Here is a 22,296-nt window from a genome sequence, read left to right on the forward strand (position 1 = left end):
ACGATGGAACAAATTATTTTTGGACTGTTTTCTTTCAGTCTAGAATCATTCCACTACCATTTGCATGTTCCGAACGCTTATGTGATGGAGTGATTTTGGTCCCAAAATTTTTAATTATATCAAGTATTTAAATTTTCTCGTATTTACAATCTAGATTCTTTATCCTGATTCCATTTAATATATATCTGACATAATTACTTAATATGAGAAACTGAAAATGACATAACACTAGTGTGTGTTTGGATTTCTGGTCCAAATTTAAATTTGGGCCAACCTCCATTTTCATGAAACACTAATTACCTTATTTTTACTGTGAATGTATGTTGAATTTCGTGTTATCGCATGTCTACTGATAGAAATCACCAGTCCCACAAATATGTCTCTTTTCCAGTTCCACCACTTATATTATACCACATCAATTAAAAAAAAATATGTAATCTTTTTATCCTTTTAAGCATTTTAACCTTATTACCCCTACATATTAATCCCCAATCTGCAATTTCTCCCGTTCACGATGTGTATCACAAACTTCTGTATTGTTCTTGTGCTGCAATGTTGCTGATATAAATGGTGGGACATGAAAAGAGACAAGCATGTAGGACTGGTGATTTCAATCCCTATTGGCAAAGCAAACACACCTTAAGTAAATATAATCTACTGGCTAAAAAAATATAGTGTTTGGACTATAATATATTATAATGATATTGACTTAATTGTTGTGCTGACGATAATTGCAAATAAATTATTGTTTTAGGGTGGTTAGCAATGAACAACAAAGAGAATGTATTATCACTCTTTGCAAATTAATGACCTAAATATTAAGTAAAATCAAGATTGAAGGACTTGATTGTAAATGTGAGAAAAATTGAATGAGATAATGCGATTGACAAATTGTACCGGATCTACTTTAGAGAGGAAGGAGGAAATTGTCCTCACCAATTTTTTATTTTTTCTTAATATAATATTTATGTGTAGTCATAAATTATCTGTATAATTTAAATTTTAGTTTAAAAAATAAGTTATAATATGATTTTTCTACCACTAATTTATATATGTGAGTTTTATCCCCGCAATTAAAATATTATGGATTTGTCACTGCTTGAGGTGTGTAATCACAAGTTTGATTTCAGATTTGTACATATAAAAAACTATTTATTTAAAGAAATCAATCTCTTAAACAATCATTAGTTTCTAGAGACATTAGACTTTAATTTTTAGTCAAAAAATATTATATTCACTAAAAAAATGTGAGAAAAAAATTAGGAAATTAATTTACATAGTTATTCTAAAAAACGTGAGAAAAAGTTTTTCTGATACATTGAATAGTGGAAAGATGATTATTCATTTTTGCTTCCCTATTTTGGGTGAATTTAATTGAGGATATGGGCAGGTACAATGAGATGCCAGTGCAGACACCGGAAAGGAAGATGAAGAAGTCTAAAGTGTGGACCAATCTGTGGGCATGGTGGGTACAGTAGGTGCCACTGGCACTCTGGCACTGCCAGAATCACTAGCAAAACCAACTAAAATCCTCTCCCTTCTCTTCTCACTGTACCTTTATGGGTAGTGCTAGACTAGTACAATCCAACTGCAACAAGAATGAGCAGAAGAAAGTTACCTTTTCTTTATTAATTTGAAATTGAAATATTAGAATTAGAATATGTGTAGTTTAGTTTATTAAATGAAATGTGAATTCATAAGGATTGAGAAATATTTTTTTTCTCCTGGGATTTTCAGGTTTTAAGTTGAGTTCTTGTAAAAAAAAAAAGTTGAGTTTGTCATTTTGAAAAGGATTTTATTTATTTATTAATTTAGAACCTGAGAATTAATTCACACGCATCTGGAATAATAATAATAATAATAATAATAATAATAATAATAATAATTTCCAAGACATTATAGTATATCGGAAGTATTTGAAACCATGTAAATATTTATTATTTTTATTTTATGTTATTGTAAAATTTATATAAATTTGCACAAAAACAGACCAATGGGTAGATACTTAAGTCGAGCTGCCCAAATGGCCCATTTGCCACTTTTACACACATGAATTTAATTGGATAAATATTTTTGCTCTATAATTTAAGACAGTCGGTATATCCACTCTCCCTCTTTGATTAGACACTCTCCTTTTTAATTTGTTTTCCAAAATTATCTCTTTTAAAAAAATTATTGGTATTTTACTTTCGGGCTTGAGAAACCACATCAATTATTAAGTTTTTCCATCACTCTATTTTGATTTCACTTTGGAAAAATTTGTGGACACTTTTAACGTCCTGAATTTCTTAGTGAATTTCAGATTCGATCTCAATTTCTTGATGACATCCATTAATGTCTATGAAATAGTAATCGATAATTGCCATTACATTTAGCTTGTACTTTCTCTTGAGATTTAAGAAGGAATTGTGAAGCTGATCAATGAATCAAGATTGAATGTGCCATAAAATTGGGCATGGCATGCCTAAGTGCATGTTTGGAATAATTTAACGTTATAGGAAATAATTGTGTTATAGAAACTTACAAAAACTTGACAAAAGTAAACAATTATTTCTCTAAAATAAAGTGAACCGAATATACATGTAGTCAAAATTTCCCATGCACAACTTGACATTCAAAGTGGATTGCGTAGCATAAGATGACATACATCATACATGAACTGGAAATAGCAAGCACATGCACTTATTTTTGAAATAGTAAAAGCAAAAACAGTGTCTCGAGATGTAAGGATTTTATGATTCTACAGCACCTGATATTTTCAGCTAAATCTGAAAATTGAGCTCAATGCATCTAAATATGATTCATTATGTAGAGGAAGTTCAAAACATACAACACCTAAGACTATCAAACAAAAACCATCATAGATGTTGTGCCTGCCATAATCTCCACTCTTCAAGCAGCAGCTACAAGCAAGTTTACTGATAATTGAAACTAAAGACTGAGGAGGATATTAGATGAGGTGTTAAATCTAGTAGAATTCACCAAATATGAATTTTGACCTCCATCACAATTTTACTTAGTTGATCTTAGACAGTCAGTTTTTTTTAATCTGCTGTCTTCATTAGAGTGCTAAGATTTGCTAAAGATTAGACCAGATTGGAGAAACAGAAAAAAAATGTCATTGCAGTCTTTTGCTAGAAATTAAAATCTGAGCTACAAACAAATAATCTCAAGCATCGTTTTCCACCAAAAAAAAGACAGGTCTATGTTCAAAGGCCCTCAAAGGACCGCATGTGGTCTTCAAATGTCTCCCCGTGTCTGATTTTGCTTACCTAAGATATTTTACAAGGTAATAATATATAATTATTTATGGGCAAATAGTTGATAAATTAAAGTTGTGTTTTTATGTAAAGTTTCCTTGTAAGTGGTGTGGTGCAAAACTTCAAACTATTATGGGATTTAACAGCAGGGTTAAAGCTAATAAACAATGTTGCCATCAAGGCATGAGTTATTCAATGTTTATACCAATACTAAATATAATAATAGAAAGCAATATTCTTATCCTTTCATTTATATTTTGTATAGATCTAAAGCTGGAAAAAGGCATAAGGATAAAAACGAGGGAAACTGACCCAGTTGCAGTTCCTCTAAAGTGAATGGTACACTAAAACTTTGAAAGAGTATATTGGATTCCAATCAACATTCATGAATAAAACTTGTATTGAGAATTTTATTAACCAACGAGTCCAGTATTAGTAACCCATCCCACTCTCATTAATGGTTGTCAAAATGCAAATTCCTCTAAAAGCTACCCTCAACATTAAAGAAGCCTGTCCAATGAAATCAGCCATTGAAAAAACGCAGTTTCGTACCCAATACTCAGGAGGCCGCATCTTTAAATTGTAGGTTGATGCCATACTCATACAATAAGCACCAGCATCATGAACGACCAGACAAGAGTACCATGCAAAGTGAAACTCAGTTCAGATAGTAAAATCAAGTAGGAATTGTCATCATCATAGTTTAGTTCAGATATTTAAGGAAATATTTTTACCTTGGCTGGAGTTGGAAGTTGTCTATCTTTTCCAAAGAAATCTGCAGACTCACAGACAGGACCAAGAACATCAAACTTTGCTATCTCAGCATCTGCTGGGGCAGGGGAAACCAGTTCGATATGCTGCAACGAAACAACGACATGTCATTCAATATTCAAGGAAAAGAAATTTCTGAATATAAAAAAGCACAACCAAATGGCATTTGAGTAACATCAGAAATGGACTCAAAATATGTTGTCTTTTAGAGGTCTATCAACTCCCAAGCAGAAGGCAAAAGTACCTATACATTTATATCTTTCAAATGCATTACAATACTTTAGAATGTCAGGCTAAAAAAACAAGAATATTTTTTTTCTATAGATTTGGCGCAGGAATGAGAAAGGGGAACATGGAGGATAGGATGCCACATATATAATGTCAGGCATGTTTTCAGTTGATAGTATAACCTGTTATATAATAGAGTCCATCATGCTAAGATAAAAGCACATGAATTCAAAGGGTCTAGAACCTTCATTGGTCTCCTACATAGTTCAAGAAGGAGGGAGGACCAGACCCCCAAACTTCAATGAAAAACATTATATGATATATGTCTGCATCAATATTGATGTATTTTGTGTCAAGCAAAAAGAGGCAGTGTTTGGATAACTACCTAATAAGCATCATATAGACTAGGATGGATAAGTTCAGCCATGCTTCCATCAATCACAATAAAGTTTTTAGATCCATTGGTTTTGACACCTGTCACCCGGTTAACTAAGCAACAAATGTTTGCAATGAGTGATCTCTCCGGTTCAATAATGAGATTAAGGCCACGGTTCAACAAATGTTCCACAGGCATAAAATATTAAATTAGCAGGAATACTATGAACTGTATAAGTAAAAAAAAATATACTGCATCTTGCTTATGAAAAGCATTTAGATAAAGAGTTGGTACAACATGTCTAAATTGCCCAAAAATGCTATGAAGATGTTCCTATACATGATTAAAACATACACAAATATAAATATGCGCACATCTTTTCTTGTTTACGTGAAAAGGAAAGTAAATATCAGACGTGGAACTGAAATAAATAAATAAATACCACATGAAATATCAAAGCAAATAATATATATTACATATTATAATATCAGATCAATACAATGAAAATGAATTACCAAAGATCTTTATCAGCCACTAGTAACTAGTGAAGGGCTGCTTGATTGTACGGAAATTCACCAGAAAACGGATAATTTATAGATACATCTCAAAAGATGGCAGTAATGTAGTCCCTCAAACACTGAACACTACATTTATATAGTTTATGCCAGTGTGATAGTTCTCAAAGGGTAAGTTTTCCAGATGTTCCTGCATGTTACGATTTATGAAATGCTGCATTTAACTATATATATTGTAATATTAAGAATGCCCATTAATCATCCACTAGTGATTCCTTATTCTTATAAGGGATTGCAAACTTAATACATAATCAAATAAATTACGGGAAGATAAAATATCTGAGGTCAAGTCCTCACTGTCAATGAGATCTCTGGGTGTAGGAAGGACAGCACCGGAATGTTGATAATCTATCCCAAGTCCACCACCAATATTTAAGTAATCAACTTGAAAACCCTGAGCTTGGATTTGGTCGATGTAGTTGACCATAATAATGGCAGCATCCCTGAAAATGTCAACCTGAAGAAAAAAATAATAAACCAACAATTCTTTCAACTTGGGTAAATATTACGAATCAACATATAAGGAAAAGTTATCCAGTGGAAAAATTGAGTCCATGATTGCTCTATAAAAGCATATACAATCAAGCAGGATAAAGTAGACACTAGACAGAAGAAAAAAACATCCTACTGTAACAAACCAAAAAGAAAAAACAAACTTGGTGGGCAATAATAAAGCAATTATTGTGATGTTCAGTTCAGATTTATCCGATACAGGGTGAAATGGGAGTAGATGAAATAAGAAGAATCACAAATATTTTGATAATATACCTTGGTAATTGTTGACCCAAGATGGCAGTGGGCCCCTACAAGCTTTAACTCATTAGGATGCTCCTTCACAGCATCTAGAAACCATTGCAGCTTCTCATTTCTTATGCCAAATTTTGGAGTTCTTATTCCCTGTTGCAACATAAGGGTGGACCTAAGCATAACAAAGATAAAAATTTGTTAGATGATTTCATTCTAATAAATATTATATGAAAATGAAGTTGAGAGCTGGAGATTTGGAGGAATTGAGTTGGGCCAAGATATAGCAGTCAGTCACAAGACAAGACTCACAACCAGTTAATTAAAGTTTTGGTAACAATGAAGGTCATGTTCTAGTCATGGTTAAAAAGGAATTGCAAAGAGGGAATCCACTGTAACTAATGAAATGGGTTATATAACAATGGAAGAGAGAAAATAAGATAATAATAGAACCTGTTTCAATCATGTCAAGTCACATTCTGACATTCACAACAAGTTTCAAAATTCAAAAGTACAAGTAGCCAAAATTTAATTTTGGTAGAAATAAAACATTTAAGATTTATAGGAGCCTTCTTTTGTATGTATTGTCACTTCAGTTGTTTATCAATTAGCCTTACTTAAAAAGGCAATAACATCTTGGCTATTGAAGTTGTTAAAGGCCGTGAGTGAACACAAGTGGCATGTAACACTTTGTAATTCATGAAGTAAACTTTAACAATATTATATACCTGTGGATCCACATCAGGATTAATCCGTAGTAAAACATTCACCCTCTTTCAAGCAATTTTTGGAGCTGCTACGATGTTTTCCAAGTCAAATTCACTATCAATGTTGACAAAAACACCTTCTTTGGCAGCCAAGACCAAATCATCCAAAATTTTCCCATTGCCATTAAAGATACACCTATTCACCAATGCGTTGACCCACAAATACACTTAATATCACTTTTTTTTTCAAGAAAATAAAAGAATTACTAAGAACCAGTTAAGAGAAACGCCAAACAACATAATTTTGACTCAAAGCTAAGCAAGTTCCAGATGGCAGATTTGTATATATAAGAAACAAATTAGGCAAAGAGCAATCAGAGCATGCTCCCGTGAAAGAAGCCAATGGAAGATCAAGATAAACTTCTCTCACCTCTCACCATATATAGAGTTGGGAAGCATATCAAGTGAGAGACTAGGGTATGAAAGGAGCAACTCTTGGTCATAAAATCTAAATGAATGATCAAAATTAGATTTAAGTATAACAATCTTAACCAGCACGCTCTCACAGGATACGCTCCTATAATAAGCCGTGCATAAAGGATCTTAAAAAAACACAAATAGATTGATACATGTAGACACACTCAAGGGTTAAGTGAAATTCAACCTTGTGGGATCAAACCCAGCATGAAGAGCCAAACTAAACTCATTCCCACTAACAAGCACAGCACCACAGCCCAACTGCCTCAAATGCTCCAGAATCTTCAAATTATTGTTGGCATTTATTGGGTTGTGACTAAAATCCATATGGCAATTAATTCTGTTATTCTGTTTTGTTCTGTTTTTCTGATCCTTTTTCTTATATAAGGAAAGGTTGTTCTATATTGGGAAGCACTTCCTTTTTGAATTGCATTAAAAATAAAATCTTTTTGCCCCCTCTCGTGGACGTAGCCTGATTAAGGGTGAACCACATAAATTCTGTGTGTTCTTTCACTTCTTTCTCTCTTTCATTTTACTGCAAATACTGTGTATGACATATTGTTCTGTTGTTGTTGCTGTTCTTGTTTGTTCTTCGTCACTTTCATAACAAATTGGTATCAAGAGCTCAAGTTGCGATCAAGGGAATTTAAGATTCTCGTCTAAATACGAAGATCAAGTTGTGCGAGTCTTGTTTCTGGTATCTTTCGCTGCTTCACTGTGATCAAGAACACTCAAGAAATCACGTCAAACACAATCAGGATTGAGAAATTCAATGAAAAGAACAACTTCAATCTGTGGCGCATCAAGATGCGTGCTTTGTTGAAGGAACAACGTGTTTGGGCCCCTGTTGCTTCTGCATCTGTGAAGAAACCAGTGGCTTCTGAATCAAAAGAAAAGGCCTTTGTTTTAAAGATTGAAGAACTTGCTGAAGAAGAAGAAAAGACTCACTCACTAATCTTGCTTTCTTTGTCTGATGAAGTTTTATATGAGGTTGCTAATGAAGAAATTGCAAGTGGCTTATGACTCAAGTTGGAAAAGCTATATATGACCAAGTCAATCTGCAACAAGCTCTTCTTGAAAAGGCGTCTATTTGGTTTACACATGAAAGAAGGTACATCTCTTAAGGATCATCTTGATGAACTGAACTCTATTTTGATGGAATTAAGAGATATAGATGTTAAGATAGAGGATGAAGATGTTGTCATGATTCTGTTAGCCTCTCTACCACCATCATATGAGAGCTTTGTTAATTATCTTAGTGTTGGTAAGGAATGTGTCACCATGGAGGAGGTGAAATCCAGCTTATACTCAAGGGAACTTCGATCTAAAGCACTTGAAAATTCTGAAGAATCAAATAGATCTGGTCTTGTGGTCTCTAACTCTAACAAGAACATCAAGAAAAAGGTGTTTAAAGGAAAAAAGAAGGCTCATGTCAATCCAAAGGACATCTGTAACTACTGTAAGGAGCTAGGTCACTGGAAGAAAGATTGTCCTATGAAAAAGGGCAAACCATCTGTTGTTGTTGTCAAGGAAGGTTCCACATCTGAAAATGAGCTTGTTCTCTCAGTTGCTGATCACCACCAACATTTTGAAGATCAATGGATATTAGACTCTAACTGTTCCTTTCATATGTGTCCTAACAAAACCTGGTTTGACACCTATGAAGAGAAATCGGGTGGAAATGTCTTCATGGGAAATGATGTCTCATGCAAGACAGTTGGAATTGGCACAGTAAAAATCAAGATGCATGATGGAATTATCCGAACACTCACTGAAGTTAGACATGTTCCAAAGCTAAAGAAGAGTCTAATCTCTATAGGTATTATGGATGGAAAGAGGTTCAAATGTAACATTGAAAATGAGGTCATGAAATTTCAGAAAGGCTCTACAATGGTGATGAAGGGTATAAAGAGGGGTAATCTCTATATACTTCAAGGTACAACATGTATTGATGATGGCCTAGTAGTTGTTGCATCAAAATTCAATAAGAACATACTTGACTTAACTTAATTATGGCACATGAGGCTTGGTCATATGAGTGAAAAAGGTATGATGATACTTCAAAAACAACAGCTATTGGGAAATCAAAAACTGGATGAACATAAATTTTGTGAACATTGTGTCTTCAGCAAGCAACATAAGATTAAATTTCCTAAATCAATTCACACCACCAAAGGAACTCTTGATTACATTCATGCTGACTATTGGGGGCCTGCAAGAGTACCTTCACTAGGTGGTGGAAGGTATTTCCTTTCCATAACTGATGACTACTCAAGAATGTCATGGATCTACATCAGCACTCCCCTTTCAGAAAGAGAGAAGTTGTCTGCTACAATAAATGTTCAAGCTCAGGCTGATCAGGACTATATGTCAAAAGTTCCATACTCAAGTGTTGTTGGAAATCTCATGTATGTCATGGTATGCACCAGACCTGACCTTGCTTATGCTGTTAGCATGGTTAGTAGGTTGTTAAACCAACCTCATAAGGAACATTGGAAGGCTGTAAAGAGGATTTTCAAATATCTTAAAGGGACTGCAGATGTAGGTTTGGTCTATGGATCTAACTTGGATTTCTGTCTCACTGGCTATTCTGATGTTGATTTTGCTGTTAATCTTGTCAAGAGAATGTCCTTAACTAGGTATGCTTACACTCTTAGTGGCTATTTGGTGAGTTGGAAGGCAACCCTTCAACATTTTGTTGCCCTCTCAACTACAGAGGTTGAATATATGGCTCTTACTGAAGCGGCAAAGGAAGGAATTTGGCTAAGAGGTTTGATAAATGATCTCGGAATTAATCAAGAATATGCTAACATCTATTGTGATAGCCTTAGTGCTACATACTTGGCCAAGGATTAGGTTCATCATGATAGAACCAAGCATATAGATGTTAGATATCACTTCATTCGATCAAAAAGAAGAATTAAGGTTCATAAGATCAGTACTTTGCACAATCCTGTTGATATGTTCACAAAACCAGTCCCAAAGAGCAAGTTTGATAACTGTTTAAGCTTGCTCAATGTTGATTGTTGGGATTAAGTTCACGTGTGTTTGGAGGGTACAGTTTGTGTTTTATATGGATGTTAGTTCAAGGTGGTGAATTGTTAGGTTGTGACTAAAATTCATATGGCAATTAATTCTGTTATTATGTTTTGTTCTGTTTTTATGATCCTTTTTTTCTTATATATAAGGAAAGGTTGTTTTGTATTGGGAAGCACTTCCTTTTTGAATTGCATCAGAAATAAAATCTCTCTACCCCCTTACGTGGATGTAGCCTGATTAAGGGTGAATCACGTAAATTTTGTGTGTTCTTTCACTTCTTTCTCTCTTTCATTTTACTGCAAATACTGTGTATAACATATTGTTCTGCTGCTGCTACTATTCTTGTTTGTTCTTCATCACTTTCATAACAGCCTTGATGGCATAACCAATTATAGACCTCAAACACTCCAAGGCGTCCTTATAAGCTTCCACATTTCTAGTAATCTCAGGCTTACTGGACAAGTAGAAATGTGTTCTTTCAACAGAATCCATAATTTCATGCACTTTAAGGCCCTCACAATACAAAAACCCATCTTCACTCTTGGTGAAATAGTGCCGAAAATGAGTCTTGGTATCGGAGTCATGAAGTGAGGGGTTAGCAATGATCTTCTGGGAGTGAACCACTCTAAGAACCCGCGGTTTAATAGTAGCTTTTAGTGGTAGAATTAGGTTTTGAGGGAAAGGGTTTTGGTTCAAAGAGTGATTAATAAAAGTTTTGGAAAGGGAAGGAGGATTATAAAGGACGTGCGAGGCTGCCATGGAAGTGGCAATGATGTTCTTGAAAACCAACTGAACCTATTAATCTCAGTTATCTAATATCTACCATTTCTGCAACAAATAAAACGAAAAATTATTCAAAGCAATGAAAGCATTAACATTTTCTTTTGCATAGGTTGCTTGAGTGTGATGGGGCAAAGCGATAACATGACAAAAATGAAGGTAAGACCAGACAACAAAGGAGGGACAATGTGAAAACAAAGGATGTCCTACAAACATTTGGAAATGACTAAAAAAAGTAGCATTGGTTTGATACACAATAGCTGAAGCAAATATCAAATAATGAAACAACATTGACTATGAAAGTGATCAGTTAATTCATCAAGAGAGAGCTTACCCGAAGAGAAAAACAGGAACAAGTGCAAGCCCCACAGATCAACTTCAACCTCGTGAGATAGTTGTCATTTGATTTCTCAAGGCTTTTTTGTCATTTATTATTGAAATTTGAAACATCTCAATTGATATAATTAGGATAAATAATCAATGTTTATGTTTAGAGCGCTGATAAATTCGTCCGTCAAAGATTGAAATTTAAATTTTAGTCCCAAAAGTAAAAAAAAAAAGTGTGATAAATCTAGTCATTCGTGTTATTATGTCCATTACGGTTAATGAAAAAATCTATGTGGTACATTTCGAAGAATTTGTCATCGCTCTACGGACGAAAATGACTATTTACCTAAAATATAATTTAATCTTCATCTTTTCTTTTTTTTTTTAATCATTACAAACATAATATTACAATAAACACTTTAAAAATAGGAAAACAAACATAATAATAAGCATAATCTATCTATTGTTCTAAAATTTCTAATGTGATAGTACCTCACCTAAAATATGAGACTCACTTTAATCGTTACAAAAAAATAAGACTAAACATGATTTTGTTACTACTTAATATTGTCACAATTGAAATTTTGGAGCAATGGATAAATTATGTTTATTAATCAATATTATGTTTGTTCTAACTTTTTTGTTTTCCTATTTTTGTAAGTGTTTAATGTAATATTATGTTTGCAACAATTAAAAAAGGAGAAGATGAAGATTAAATTATATTTTGGATAAATTTCTTTTTTGTCTATGTGTTACGTAGGTTCTTTCATTAATGGTAATGGACGGAAGTTTACGGATAAATAGATTTATCACACTTTTTTTACTCTCGAAGACTAAAATTTAAACATTCATCTTTTGGGGACGAATTTGTCAGCACATTACACATTTATGAATGAAAATAACTATTTATCACGATACTCTAAACCTAACAAGTCATTATAAAATAAATAATGTTGCTATATATAATACTAAAATTTCTAATGTATATTTAATGCACATGTAAATTTAAATAATAAATTTTGTGACAATTAATTTTGATATAACTCATACGATTAGCTAATCCGTATTTTTTAATTTATTAGTAAATTAATTTTTTTTAATGGTAAATTTTCTTTATTTATAAAAAAAAACATACAGATTAGCTAATTTGTATGAGTTATATCAAAATTAATTATCACAAAATTTATTATTTAAATTTACATATGCATTAAATATAAATTAGAAATTTCAGTGTTATATATAACAACATTATTCATTTTATAACATAATTGATCTATTAGCTCAGTTGGATTAACTAATTCGTATGAGGCATGTGGATTAGTTAATCTGTATGAGACTTACATATTAGTCAATCCATATCACTTTTACGGAAGGGCAAAACAGAAAAATTGCACAATTTCTGGGTGTACCTGCAATTTTTCCGAGTGCACGTAGCATTGTCCTTTTTAAAATGAGTTTCGAGCTAAACGTGGTCCATGAAATTAGAGTATTGGACTGGACCAATTTTTTTATGAGTATCTGACCCTCGCGCTAAACTGGTGTGGTTCGTAAAAAAAAATACAATTATAGGGTTTTTTTTTAAAAAAAAATGATTGCAGTAATAGGAGCATAATAAGTAATACTTGCAGTCGTGAATTAATTTTTCAGTATAAGATTATTATAGGTTATATACTGCAATCTTTTCATTGCAGTATAAAAAAAATGATTGCAATATTAGGAGCACAAAAAGATATTAATATACTTTTTTTTACTGAACTTATTATACTGATTATACTGCAAGAATTAATTTTTCCTAATATATTAAAAAATAATAATTCTTGTAGTATTCAAAGAGAAGAAGAAGAAAAAATGCTCTAATATAAATTCACGATTGGGTTTAACTTTGATACGTCTCACAATTACGTTCAATAACTTTAAAACAAGTGACCTACGTGGTTTTTCACGAAGATAAAAAACATGTGAAAAGTTTGTATTTGTAATGATGAGGGGGAGAGAGATGTCATATGTGCATATGATTGCACAGCCATGTCTTTCGCTTGTTTCGGTTACCATCAGCATTAGACTCGCGACTTGTTTGTGTTGTGGATCATAATCACATAACATTATTCACAATGCAAAATCTGCACTCTGCTCTCATCTCTCACTCCACAACTTCTCCAATCTTCCTCCTCTACTACTCTCCCCTTGTTGCATTTCTCTTTTCTTCACACAACAACATCATCCATAAATAAAATGGCTTTCATGAGGCTTGGATCAAAATCTGATGCATTTCATCGTGAGGGCCAAACATGGTACGATTTTTTTATTTATCAAAATCAAACCAATATGTATGTATATTGCTCCAAATGGGTTTGTGAAACTTGTGGTGGAGAATCATAATGATTTTGTTTTTTAATTCTTTAGTCTAAAAGTTTTTTCAGTTTCATGTGTGATGCCGTATGATTATAATTTACAAATCTTAAGCGTGTTCATAAATCACAAGATCATGTGTGGTACAACTTCATGCCCAACAAAGAGGAAATTAAAAGTGGTGCATGTCATGCTAAAAGCATATATTATTATCCTATTTACTTGGATAAAAGGGAAACAAAACAATTGGGAAAATGTCAATTGTTGTGGATCTTTCCAGACATAAAGGTGCAAATGCCCCCCAGACAAAAAAGGAGAAAATGGGAGATTAATAGCTAAGATGGATGAGGGTTCAAGGTGTAATATTTTCCAATGATTCAATTCTCATGACATTGCATTATAATCTAGGACTGATATATAAGGTCCTGCATTCTCTACCGTATTGTTCAGTTCTTTGGTAACTGATTTTACTGTGTAAAAAATGATTGCAAAAATACGGAATAAGCATCAAACAACTTATCTTTGTAGAATTTCCCCCGTATTGTAGTATATTCAAGCTTTATATCTAGAATTTCCCCCCTCCCTACTCAAGCATTTACACTCTTGTGAGGGCCAATGCTTTTTAATACTGAACCACTGATTTAATTGTTAAATTTAATTTTTTCTTTATGTCCAGGAATTGCACAACCGGACTTCCAAGTGATGTTACTGTTAAAGTAGGCGAAACATCATTTTTTCTCCACAAGGTGCATGCTTGAATTGAGCTTTTGTTGAAAATGATTTTTTGATGTATGCACTATCTGTTTAGGACTTTATCGTTATTATTAGTAACAAGTGCTAACCTCAACTATGCATTCAAGCTCATGGTGGACCTTGGTTTATTCCTGCATTTATGATCTTGATGATGCAGTTCCCATTGCTTTCTAGAAGTGGATTACTGAAGAAACTCATAGCTGACTTCACAAACGAGGAAGGATCAAACTGTGTTTTGCAACTTGATGATGTGCCAGGTGGAGACAAAACATTCGAGCTCGTGACCAAGTTTTGCTACAGTGTTAAAATAGAAGTCACAGCATCAAATGTAGTTAGTCTAAGATGTGCAGCAGAGCACCTACAAATGAATGAAACTTATGGTGAAGGGAACCTAATAGCAAGGACTGAGGCCTTTCTCAATGAAGTTTTCAGCAATTGGTCAGACTCTATAAAAGCTCTTCAAACATGTGAGGAAGTTAAATCTTGTGCAGAAGAGTTACACATTGTTTCAAGAGGCATTGATTCCTTGGCCGTCAAGGCATGTTCTAACCCAAACATGTCCAATAGACATGTGGAAGGACAAGATTTCTCCAAGAACTCAGCTCAAGACCCGGCCTTATGGAATGGAATTTCTTCCGAGAATAAATCACCACCTCCGGGTGATGATTGGTGGTACGACGATTTGTCTTCGTTAAGCTTACCCTTATATAAAAGAGTTATTTTATCCATTGAAGCAAAGGGCATGAAACCTGAGAATGTTGCTGGATCCCTCATATATTATATTAGGAGGTTTATACCCATGATGAATAGGCAAACAAGCTTCAATGATAAAAATAGTGCCAATCAAGGTACAACCACTAATAGTCCAATTTCTGAAGCAGATCAAAGGGTATTGCTGGAAGAAATTATGGGCTTGATTCCTAATAAGAAAGGGGTCACACCCTCCAAGCATCTGCTCAGGTTGCTCCGCACAGCCACGATATTACACGCAAGTCCATCAAGCATAGAAAACTTGGAGAAAAGAATTGGATCACAACTTGACCAAGCTGAGCTTGTGGATCTTCTCATTCCAAATATGGGGTACTCGGTTGAGACTCTCTATGATATGGACTGCATTCAAAGGATTATTGATCACTTTATGTCCATATACCAGGCTTCAACTGCATCAACTTCTCCATGCATAATTGAAGATGGGCCATTGATAGCTGGAACTGATGCACTTGCACCTATGACAATGGTGGCAAATTTGATAGATGCATATCTTGCTGAGGTGGCTGTAGATGTTAATTTGAAGTTTCCTAAGTTTCAGGCCCTTGCTTCAGCAATTCCAGATTATGCTAGGCCATTGGATGATGCTTTATATCATGCAATAGATGTGTACCTTAAGGTAAGATCATAAAGGTTACTTTCTCTACATTCTGGTTAACTGAATGTTGTAACATATAATTGTTTTCATTAAAAGAAGGCTTAAAATACCCCTAATAAACAGTAAAATTTCTGAAGAATTTGATAATTCTGGTTTAAAGTTAAGAATTAATTATTTAAAGTTATCATTCTCTTAATCCCAGCTAAATAGAACAAGAAGATTTCCACTTATAGGCATCTTCAGTGATCACTAGAAAGAGAAGAGATGATTCAGTACCTAACAAAGTTTATTAGTTGAAATGGAAGAAAAAATAATGAAAGGAACTATAAGACTGTGTTTGGTTTGCATTTTTATTTTCTGTTTTCATTTTCTGAAAATTATTTTTATTTTCAAAAGATTAGAATTCTGAAAACATGTTTGGTTTGACTTCTTGTTTTCTGTTTTCAAGAAATAAAAATACTGAAAATTTATGATATATCAAGTTCTTGTCTTTTTTGTATTTTTAGATTTGTTTAAAATTACATTTTTTGTCATCGCGTTTTCATTTTATCCAAAATGAAGTTTTTGTATTCGACTGAAAACACTGAAAACAGGATTTTATTGTTTTCATTTTCTGATTGTTTCCTGTTTTCTTTCTACTGAAAATGTTGTCAAAAATCCAACCAAACACATTTTCATCACCATTTTCTGTTTTCAGTAAAAATGAAAACAGAAAACAGTTAAACCAAATACTCCCTAAGTTTCTATAATTTAGTGACAAAACCTCACAATCAATTACAAGGTCAACAGTATTGTTTTGTTTCTTGTGTCTCAGTTGATAATTTTAATTTGACACGTTTATGACAAGTACAGGCACATCCTTGGCTCATTAATTCAGAGAGAGAGCAATTTTGTAGACTCATGAACTGCCAAAAGCTCTCATTGGAAGCAAGCACTCATGCAGCACAAAATGAAAGATTACCACTCAGAGTGATTGTGCAGGTCCTCTTTTTCGAACAACTTCGACTCCGAACATCAATCTCTGGCTGGTTGTATGTTTCAGCCAATATTGAGAACTCACAAAACCACAGTGGAAATCTTGGCCTTCCAAAGGGTAATGGCAGTGGTCAACTAGACCCTACACAAGGTGCTGAAAACTTGAGGGACCTTGTCTCAGAGCTAGAGAAGGAATGTTCATGCATCAGGAGTGAGATTCAGAAGCTGGCTAAGACAAAGAAAAGTTGGAGCATTATCCCAAAAATCTTTTGCAGAAAAAATTCCTAGTGTTTCATTAATCCAATAGAACCAAATGGTTGCAATATAAGCATACTAGTGTCCACTATATATGAATGGAAAACCAATTCACTAAATTGTCAAGGTTCACTAAACATCATATAGCTCAGGTAAATTGAATGCAGTAGTGACTTTTGAGCTGACAATCAAATGATAGGTAATGGTCACAGGTTACTGAAAAAAAGGGGTGATAAATATTTTATTGTGCAGAAATGTTATTTTTGCACCAGAGTTGACTTCAATACCAAAAGAATATCAGACTAATATTTTGGTAAATAAAGTTTTTAAAATTAATTATTGTTTGTGTTATTTTTTGCAATGTTGTCAGCTGAATGAAGAGTCTTAGTATCTGAATGAATCAATTGACAGTAAAACAATGATTCTTATGATCAAGCAATTTCACTAAAGAAAGAATTTTATTGCTCATCCTAAAGTTCCTTTAGAAAGTAAATAATGCGAGAATTATCTGAATTTGAGAAGAGTAAATGGAATGAAAAGTAACGGTATGGAAGTGTAAATAAAAAGTTATAAAGAAAAGTTGTAAATAAAGTTTTTAACTGCTGAGAAGTGAAGGACAAAAAGTTAAAAGATAATGTTATTGATAGTTAGATGTCTATTCTATGCTGCACAACTTGGTATTAATAAGCCTAAATGAATTGATTGTACTACTAACTACATTATCTACCCTTCAATTCATCCTATTTTTGAAAGAAAAAAAAGAAGATAATAGCTTCTTCTTTTTTCTGAGGAAAGATATTAGCTAATAACCAGTGATATTTGTTAACTAATTACATATACAATTTTTGTAGATTTTACTTATCTCCGGTCGATAAACCAGGTTAAGAAAAAAAATTATATAATTTTTTAAAATTATTTCTCCATATCAGCTGGGCGAGAAATAAACAGTTAGCCTGATTAAAAATAAAATATAATAAAAATAATTTTAAAATTCGAATATATAGAGACCTTTTAAACTCTCGACAATTACTTTTTATGTTATCAACATGCCATAATTATGTATCATTATGTTATATTTTGTAAAATCTATTATAATTTTCTTAAAAGTATAACTTAATTCGTTACATTTTGTAGAGGCATAATTAGGGGTGGATATTATTCGGTCAAATAAATATATAAACTTACCAATTCGACCAAATCAAAATTTTAAAACTGAATTGAATTGGGTAAAAAATCTACAAACTTCTTTACCCCCTTTATTTTTTTATATTTTAATTTTCTTAGTAGCATATTTTCATGACGGGACTGGAGCATGTGATGAAAATCAATTTAAATTTAACAAGATTGATTTAATTTGGATTTAACTCTAAAATTATTGAAAATCATTCTAATTTAATCCAAGCTCACTCAATTGATTTAATTGTTTCTTTTCAAGCCCAACCAATCTGAGTCGTGATGATCCGTTAACAACTAAATATAATGAGCTACAATTTGTCATCTATATACTAATTAACGTACAAGTGGTTTAGACAATTATTTAATGTGACTTTTCTTTTTAAAGCTGGACTTGACATTTTTAGAGTTTTATGTAAGAATCATACTACTATTGTTTGATGAATTCGCCTGTCTTGTTTTGTTTCCAAGACATTCATTTGGTTTTCTTCAACGTCCCAAAGGAATGTTTCGGTGTCATTCTATTCTATAATGACTTGTACTATCTCAAGGGTTAGTTGTGTAAATGAGAGTTTTTTTTAAGAAAAAATGAAGCATGTCTATTTCAAGTTTTGAACATGATTTTTGTTGAATTTGTTTTTATGGTATCAAGATTTATCACATTCACATATCTTGCTCAACCAATTAAGCTAAACTTTCTTGAACACTTGATAAAATTTTAATTTTAATTTCAATTCTAAAATTGATTTTTAAAAAAAATAATCACCTCACCTCATTTTTCCATATATCAATAATTCAAGATTCTTTTAGTGAATGCAGATATCCCTTAATCAAAAGTTAAAAACTAATCCTTGTGATGCTTAAATCCATTTAAAGAGTTGATTTTTTCCGATACTTGTTCTTCTAGTGATGTGAATCTCCCTTCTTGTGCTTCTATTCGGATCAATTCTATGATGAAATTCGTACACCAATTAAACCAAAAATGTATTTTAACTTTTATTCATGTCTCAGGTTACAGAACTCTGATTGGGACGATTCCAAATTGAGGTGAAAGAGGACATTCTGAAACACAATTTAGGCACAAAAAACACTGAAAAAGGTTAAGTAAAACGAAAAATATGCAAATAAAAAATTCAGACAGAATTATAGAATTAGCATTGCAAAAATTAACAAGGACACAGAAAATACAAAATGAAGAACAAGATAGGCGTCACAAACAATGATGTTTGATAAGCCTTGAGGATTGCCACAAGAATTGAGCAATTCTTGATTAGATCAAATGATTCAAGGAAGAATCCTAGCAGAGACAATTCGCATGCTTCAATGATAAAATCAGCAAAAGGTCCGTATCCATTCAGTTCACAATTGATTTATACAAATCAGTTCTCATGTACTTAGTAGAAAATAAAAGAAACATAAAATCTCAACATTGTAAGCATAACTAAAATGCCTTGGTGGTTAAGTGAGGCATAATTAAGCTTGAGATCTTTTTAGCTCTTGTTCTTGTCATGGGTCCTCCTATGTCTTGTATTGGGTCTTAGGCTTCCTTCTGGACTTAAGTCTAGTCTTTGATGTCCTAATCATCTACACACCCATTTAAAAATGCATTTGAAATTTGGTACAAAATTAGTTTTTATATGTTCTCAATATAAAGAGTTTTAGATAATTAATTATCTTAAGAATGACTTTAAAATAATTATTATAAAATTTAATGATATTTTTATATTCGTAGGAATCGAAAACAGAATCAAGAGGTTATTCAACCAATTGAGTTAGATCCCTTGTTACAAAAATTAATGATGTTACTATATATGACAATTGAATAACAGTATAAAAACCTTTTTTACATTATCACGTTCTATTTTTTTTCTTTTTTTTCTTTTTTTAAAACAAAAATAAAAGTTTTATAGATGAACAAATTGAGAAAAATGATATACTTAAAATTTATTGTCATTATAACAAGAAGTTCATCACAAATCAATAGTGTATTTTCATCCCAAAAATAAAGATTATGGTTCTATTAACAAAAAGGAATAAATGACAGAAGAAAAAAAGGAATAATTCCAACATAATTAGAAAATTGCATTTGCATATTCAAAAGCTTCTTAATTTCTTCATATGGTGAAGCATGTAGATAAGATAGACTTTTGATGTTGATAACTTCCTTATCCATCACACAGTAACATTGATCAAGAAGTGTACTATGTAGGATGAAAGTTTGACAATGTTATGCATGCCACGGCCAGTCCTTTTTTAACTTGAGAAAATGAATGCAAGCCCTAACATACAAACCATGTTACCTAACATGAAAATAGTCCTTGAAAGGTGCTCCACAGGTTAGCGGTCCAAAGATGTGGATGTTTGCCCAAACTAGCACTGCATAACGCACAGTAAAACTTTTATTCTTTAGTCATTAACCAATACTTGATTTCTAATTACAAGACAAGTTGACTGATATATGGAGAAACAACAACTTCCCTCTCTCACCCTCTCTTTTTCCCATTTTCACACTTTGCTTATAATTAAGATCAATATGAGCTCAATCTCATCAAGTTTAGTATTAGAAGGAAGATATAAGGTTGATCTAGTGATTGAAAAAGGATAAAGGGAGGAAGGAGAGGTTGCGATTTCAAATCCTTCCAACTATTATTTCTAATAAATCTATCAAACTAACATTTGTTGCTGATGAAAAAAAAAGTTTAGCACTAGATCACTTTTTTTCTTTCTTTTTCTTAATTCAAGCAATTTAGGGTAAAATGTTTAAAAGGAAGAAAAAGGGGTACTGCATGGGAACTTTATCCTGTGGATAATTTTGTCAATGCCTCCAATCTTTTCTCTTTCATAGATCACAATGAAAATATCTTCTCTAGTTCTCTACATGCTGTATCTAAGTACTAGGAATTTCTAAAAGGAATTATCGAAGGAGCTAGTAATCTTACCTAGGAGGTAACTGTGTTTCCTTCAGTTCCCTCTTTGCCATGCCATCCATGTTTCAGCCAATATTTCAAAGCAATGCATCATATATGATGACTATGCAACCACTCAAAGCTTCTGGAATTATCTCCAAACCAAGCAGACCCCAAACTGTACGACGCAGGTCTTTCAACCACTGGCAATTTGATGGATGATACATGGACTAACCATGGCTATCATATTGTCCTCAGATCCATGCATGTGGCACATGATCCCTTAACTTAAGCCTACATGCATATGGCCCCTCGCATAGTTTGAACTTTGAACCCCACCATACCCCTCTGTAACACATGGCAATGTCACATTTGCTTGGCAACTGAGGGGCCCACAAGCTGAAATATCATATGTGCATGATGTGGTAAACAGCATCTACCTTAGCATTTCCTATACTATGGTGTTAAATTTTGGTGAGTAGTTCACAAAATGCAGCCTCTTTTGTCCAACTAGGTGAGGGAATGCAATCCCAACCAGACATTGCACTTGCATTCAAGAATTGGTTGTTTGTGGGGTCAGTTTTTTGTATGTCTTCTTTTTAATGTGTTTGGATAACAAGTGAGAATTGATTCTATTTTATAAAATTATGGTGACACCATGAAAAAGCGGAAGCAATTATTTGTTACTTTCCTCCTACCGTGATTTGTTAATCAATTATGTTAGAAGTGAATCTAAGCCAACATATTTTAATCAATTATGCTAGAATTGATTCTATTTCATAAAATCATGGTAACCCCATGGAAAGGCTGAAATAACTATTTGTTGCTTCACTTCTACCGCGATTTTTAATCAATTATGTTAGGAAGTGAATCTAAACCAAATATGTTTTAATCAATTACGCTATAAGTGAATTTAAACCGAACATGCTATTTAGCTGGCCAAGACTTAATTAAACTCTAAACCAGCTCCATTAAGAACATATCCGTTACATAAATTGGTCCAGTTCTTAATTATTTACATTTTATTTAAGTTGGACTATAGTCTGTTGACTCTGTTCACTACCCCCATCAATCATGTATTTTAAGTGGTTCTGTGTTTACTACTTTGCTCGGCCAATAACATACTAGAGGTTTCCATAGGCATTAGAACATAGAGTCAAAAAGTACATTAAATACCATTTAAAATTAAAATTAGTTGAAGTAGGTAGAGTAATAAGTTGAGAAGCCCCTAATAC

The 22,296-nt window shown here is 32.9% G+C and overlaps 1 protein-coding gene and 1 pseudogene across 1 annotated transcript; one reads left to right on the plus strand and one right to left on the minus strand.

The window, feature by feature from the left end:
* Positions 1-2,463: 2,463 nt before the first annotated feature.
* LOC100798653 (diaminopimelate decarboxylase 1, chloroplastic-like) lies at positions 2,464-10,936 on the minus strand (annotated as a pseudogene).
* Positions 10,937-13,295: 2,359 nt separating this feature from the next.
* Positions 13,296-17,318, plus strand: LOC100815010 (BTB/POZ domain-containing protein At5g03250). The gene is made up of 4 exons (XM_003536939.4): positions 13,296-13,575; positions 14,310-14,379; positions 14,544-15,773; positions 16,605-17,318. The coding sequence occupies exons 1-4, from the start codon at positions 13,517-13,519 to the stop codon at positions 17,013-17,015; spliced, it is 1,770 nt and encodes a 589-aa protein (XP_003536987.1). The 5' UTR covers positions 13,296-13,516; the 3' UTR covers positions 17,016-17,318.
* Positions 17,319-22,296: the final 4,978 nt, after the last annotated feature.

The sequence above is a fragment of the Glycine max genome, chromosome 10, assembly GCF_000004515.6.
Source record: "Glycine max cultivar Williams 82 chromosome 10, Glycine_max_v4.0, whole genome shotgun sequence".
NCBI lineage: Eukaryota > Viridiplantae > Streptophyta > Magnoliopsida > Fabales > Fabaceae > Glycine > Glycine max.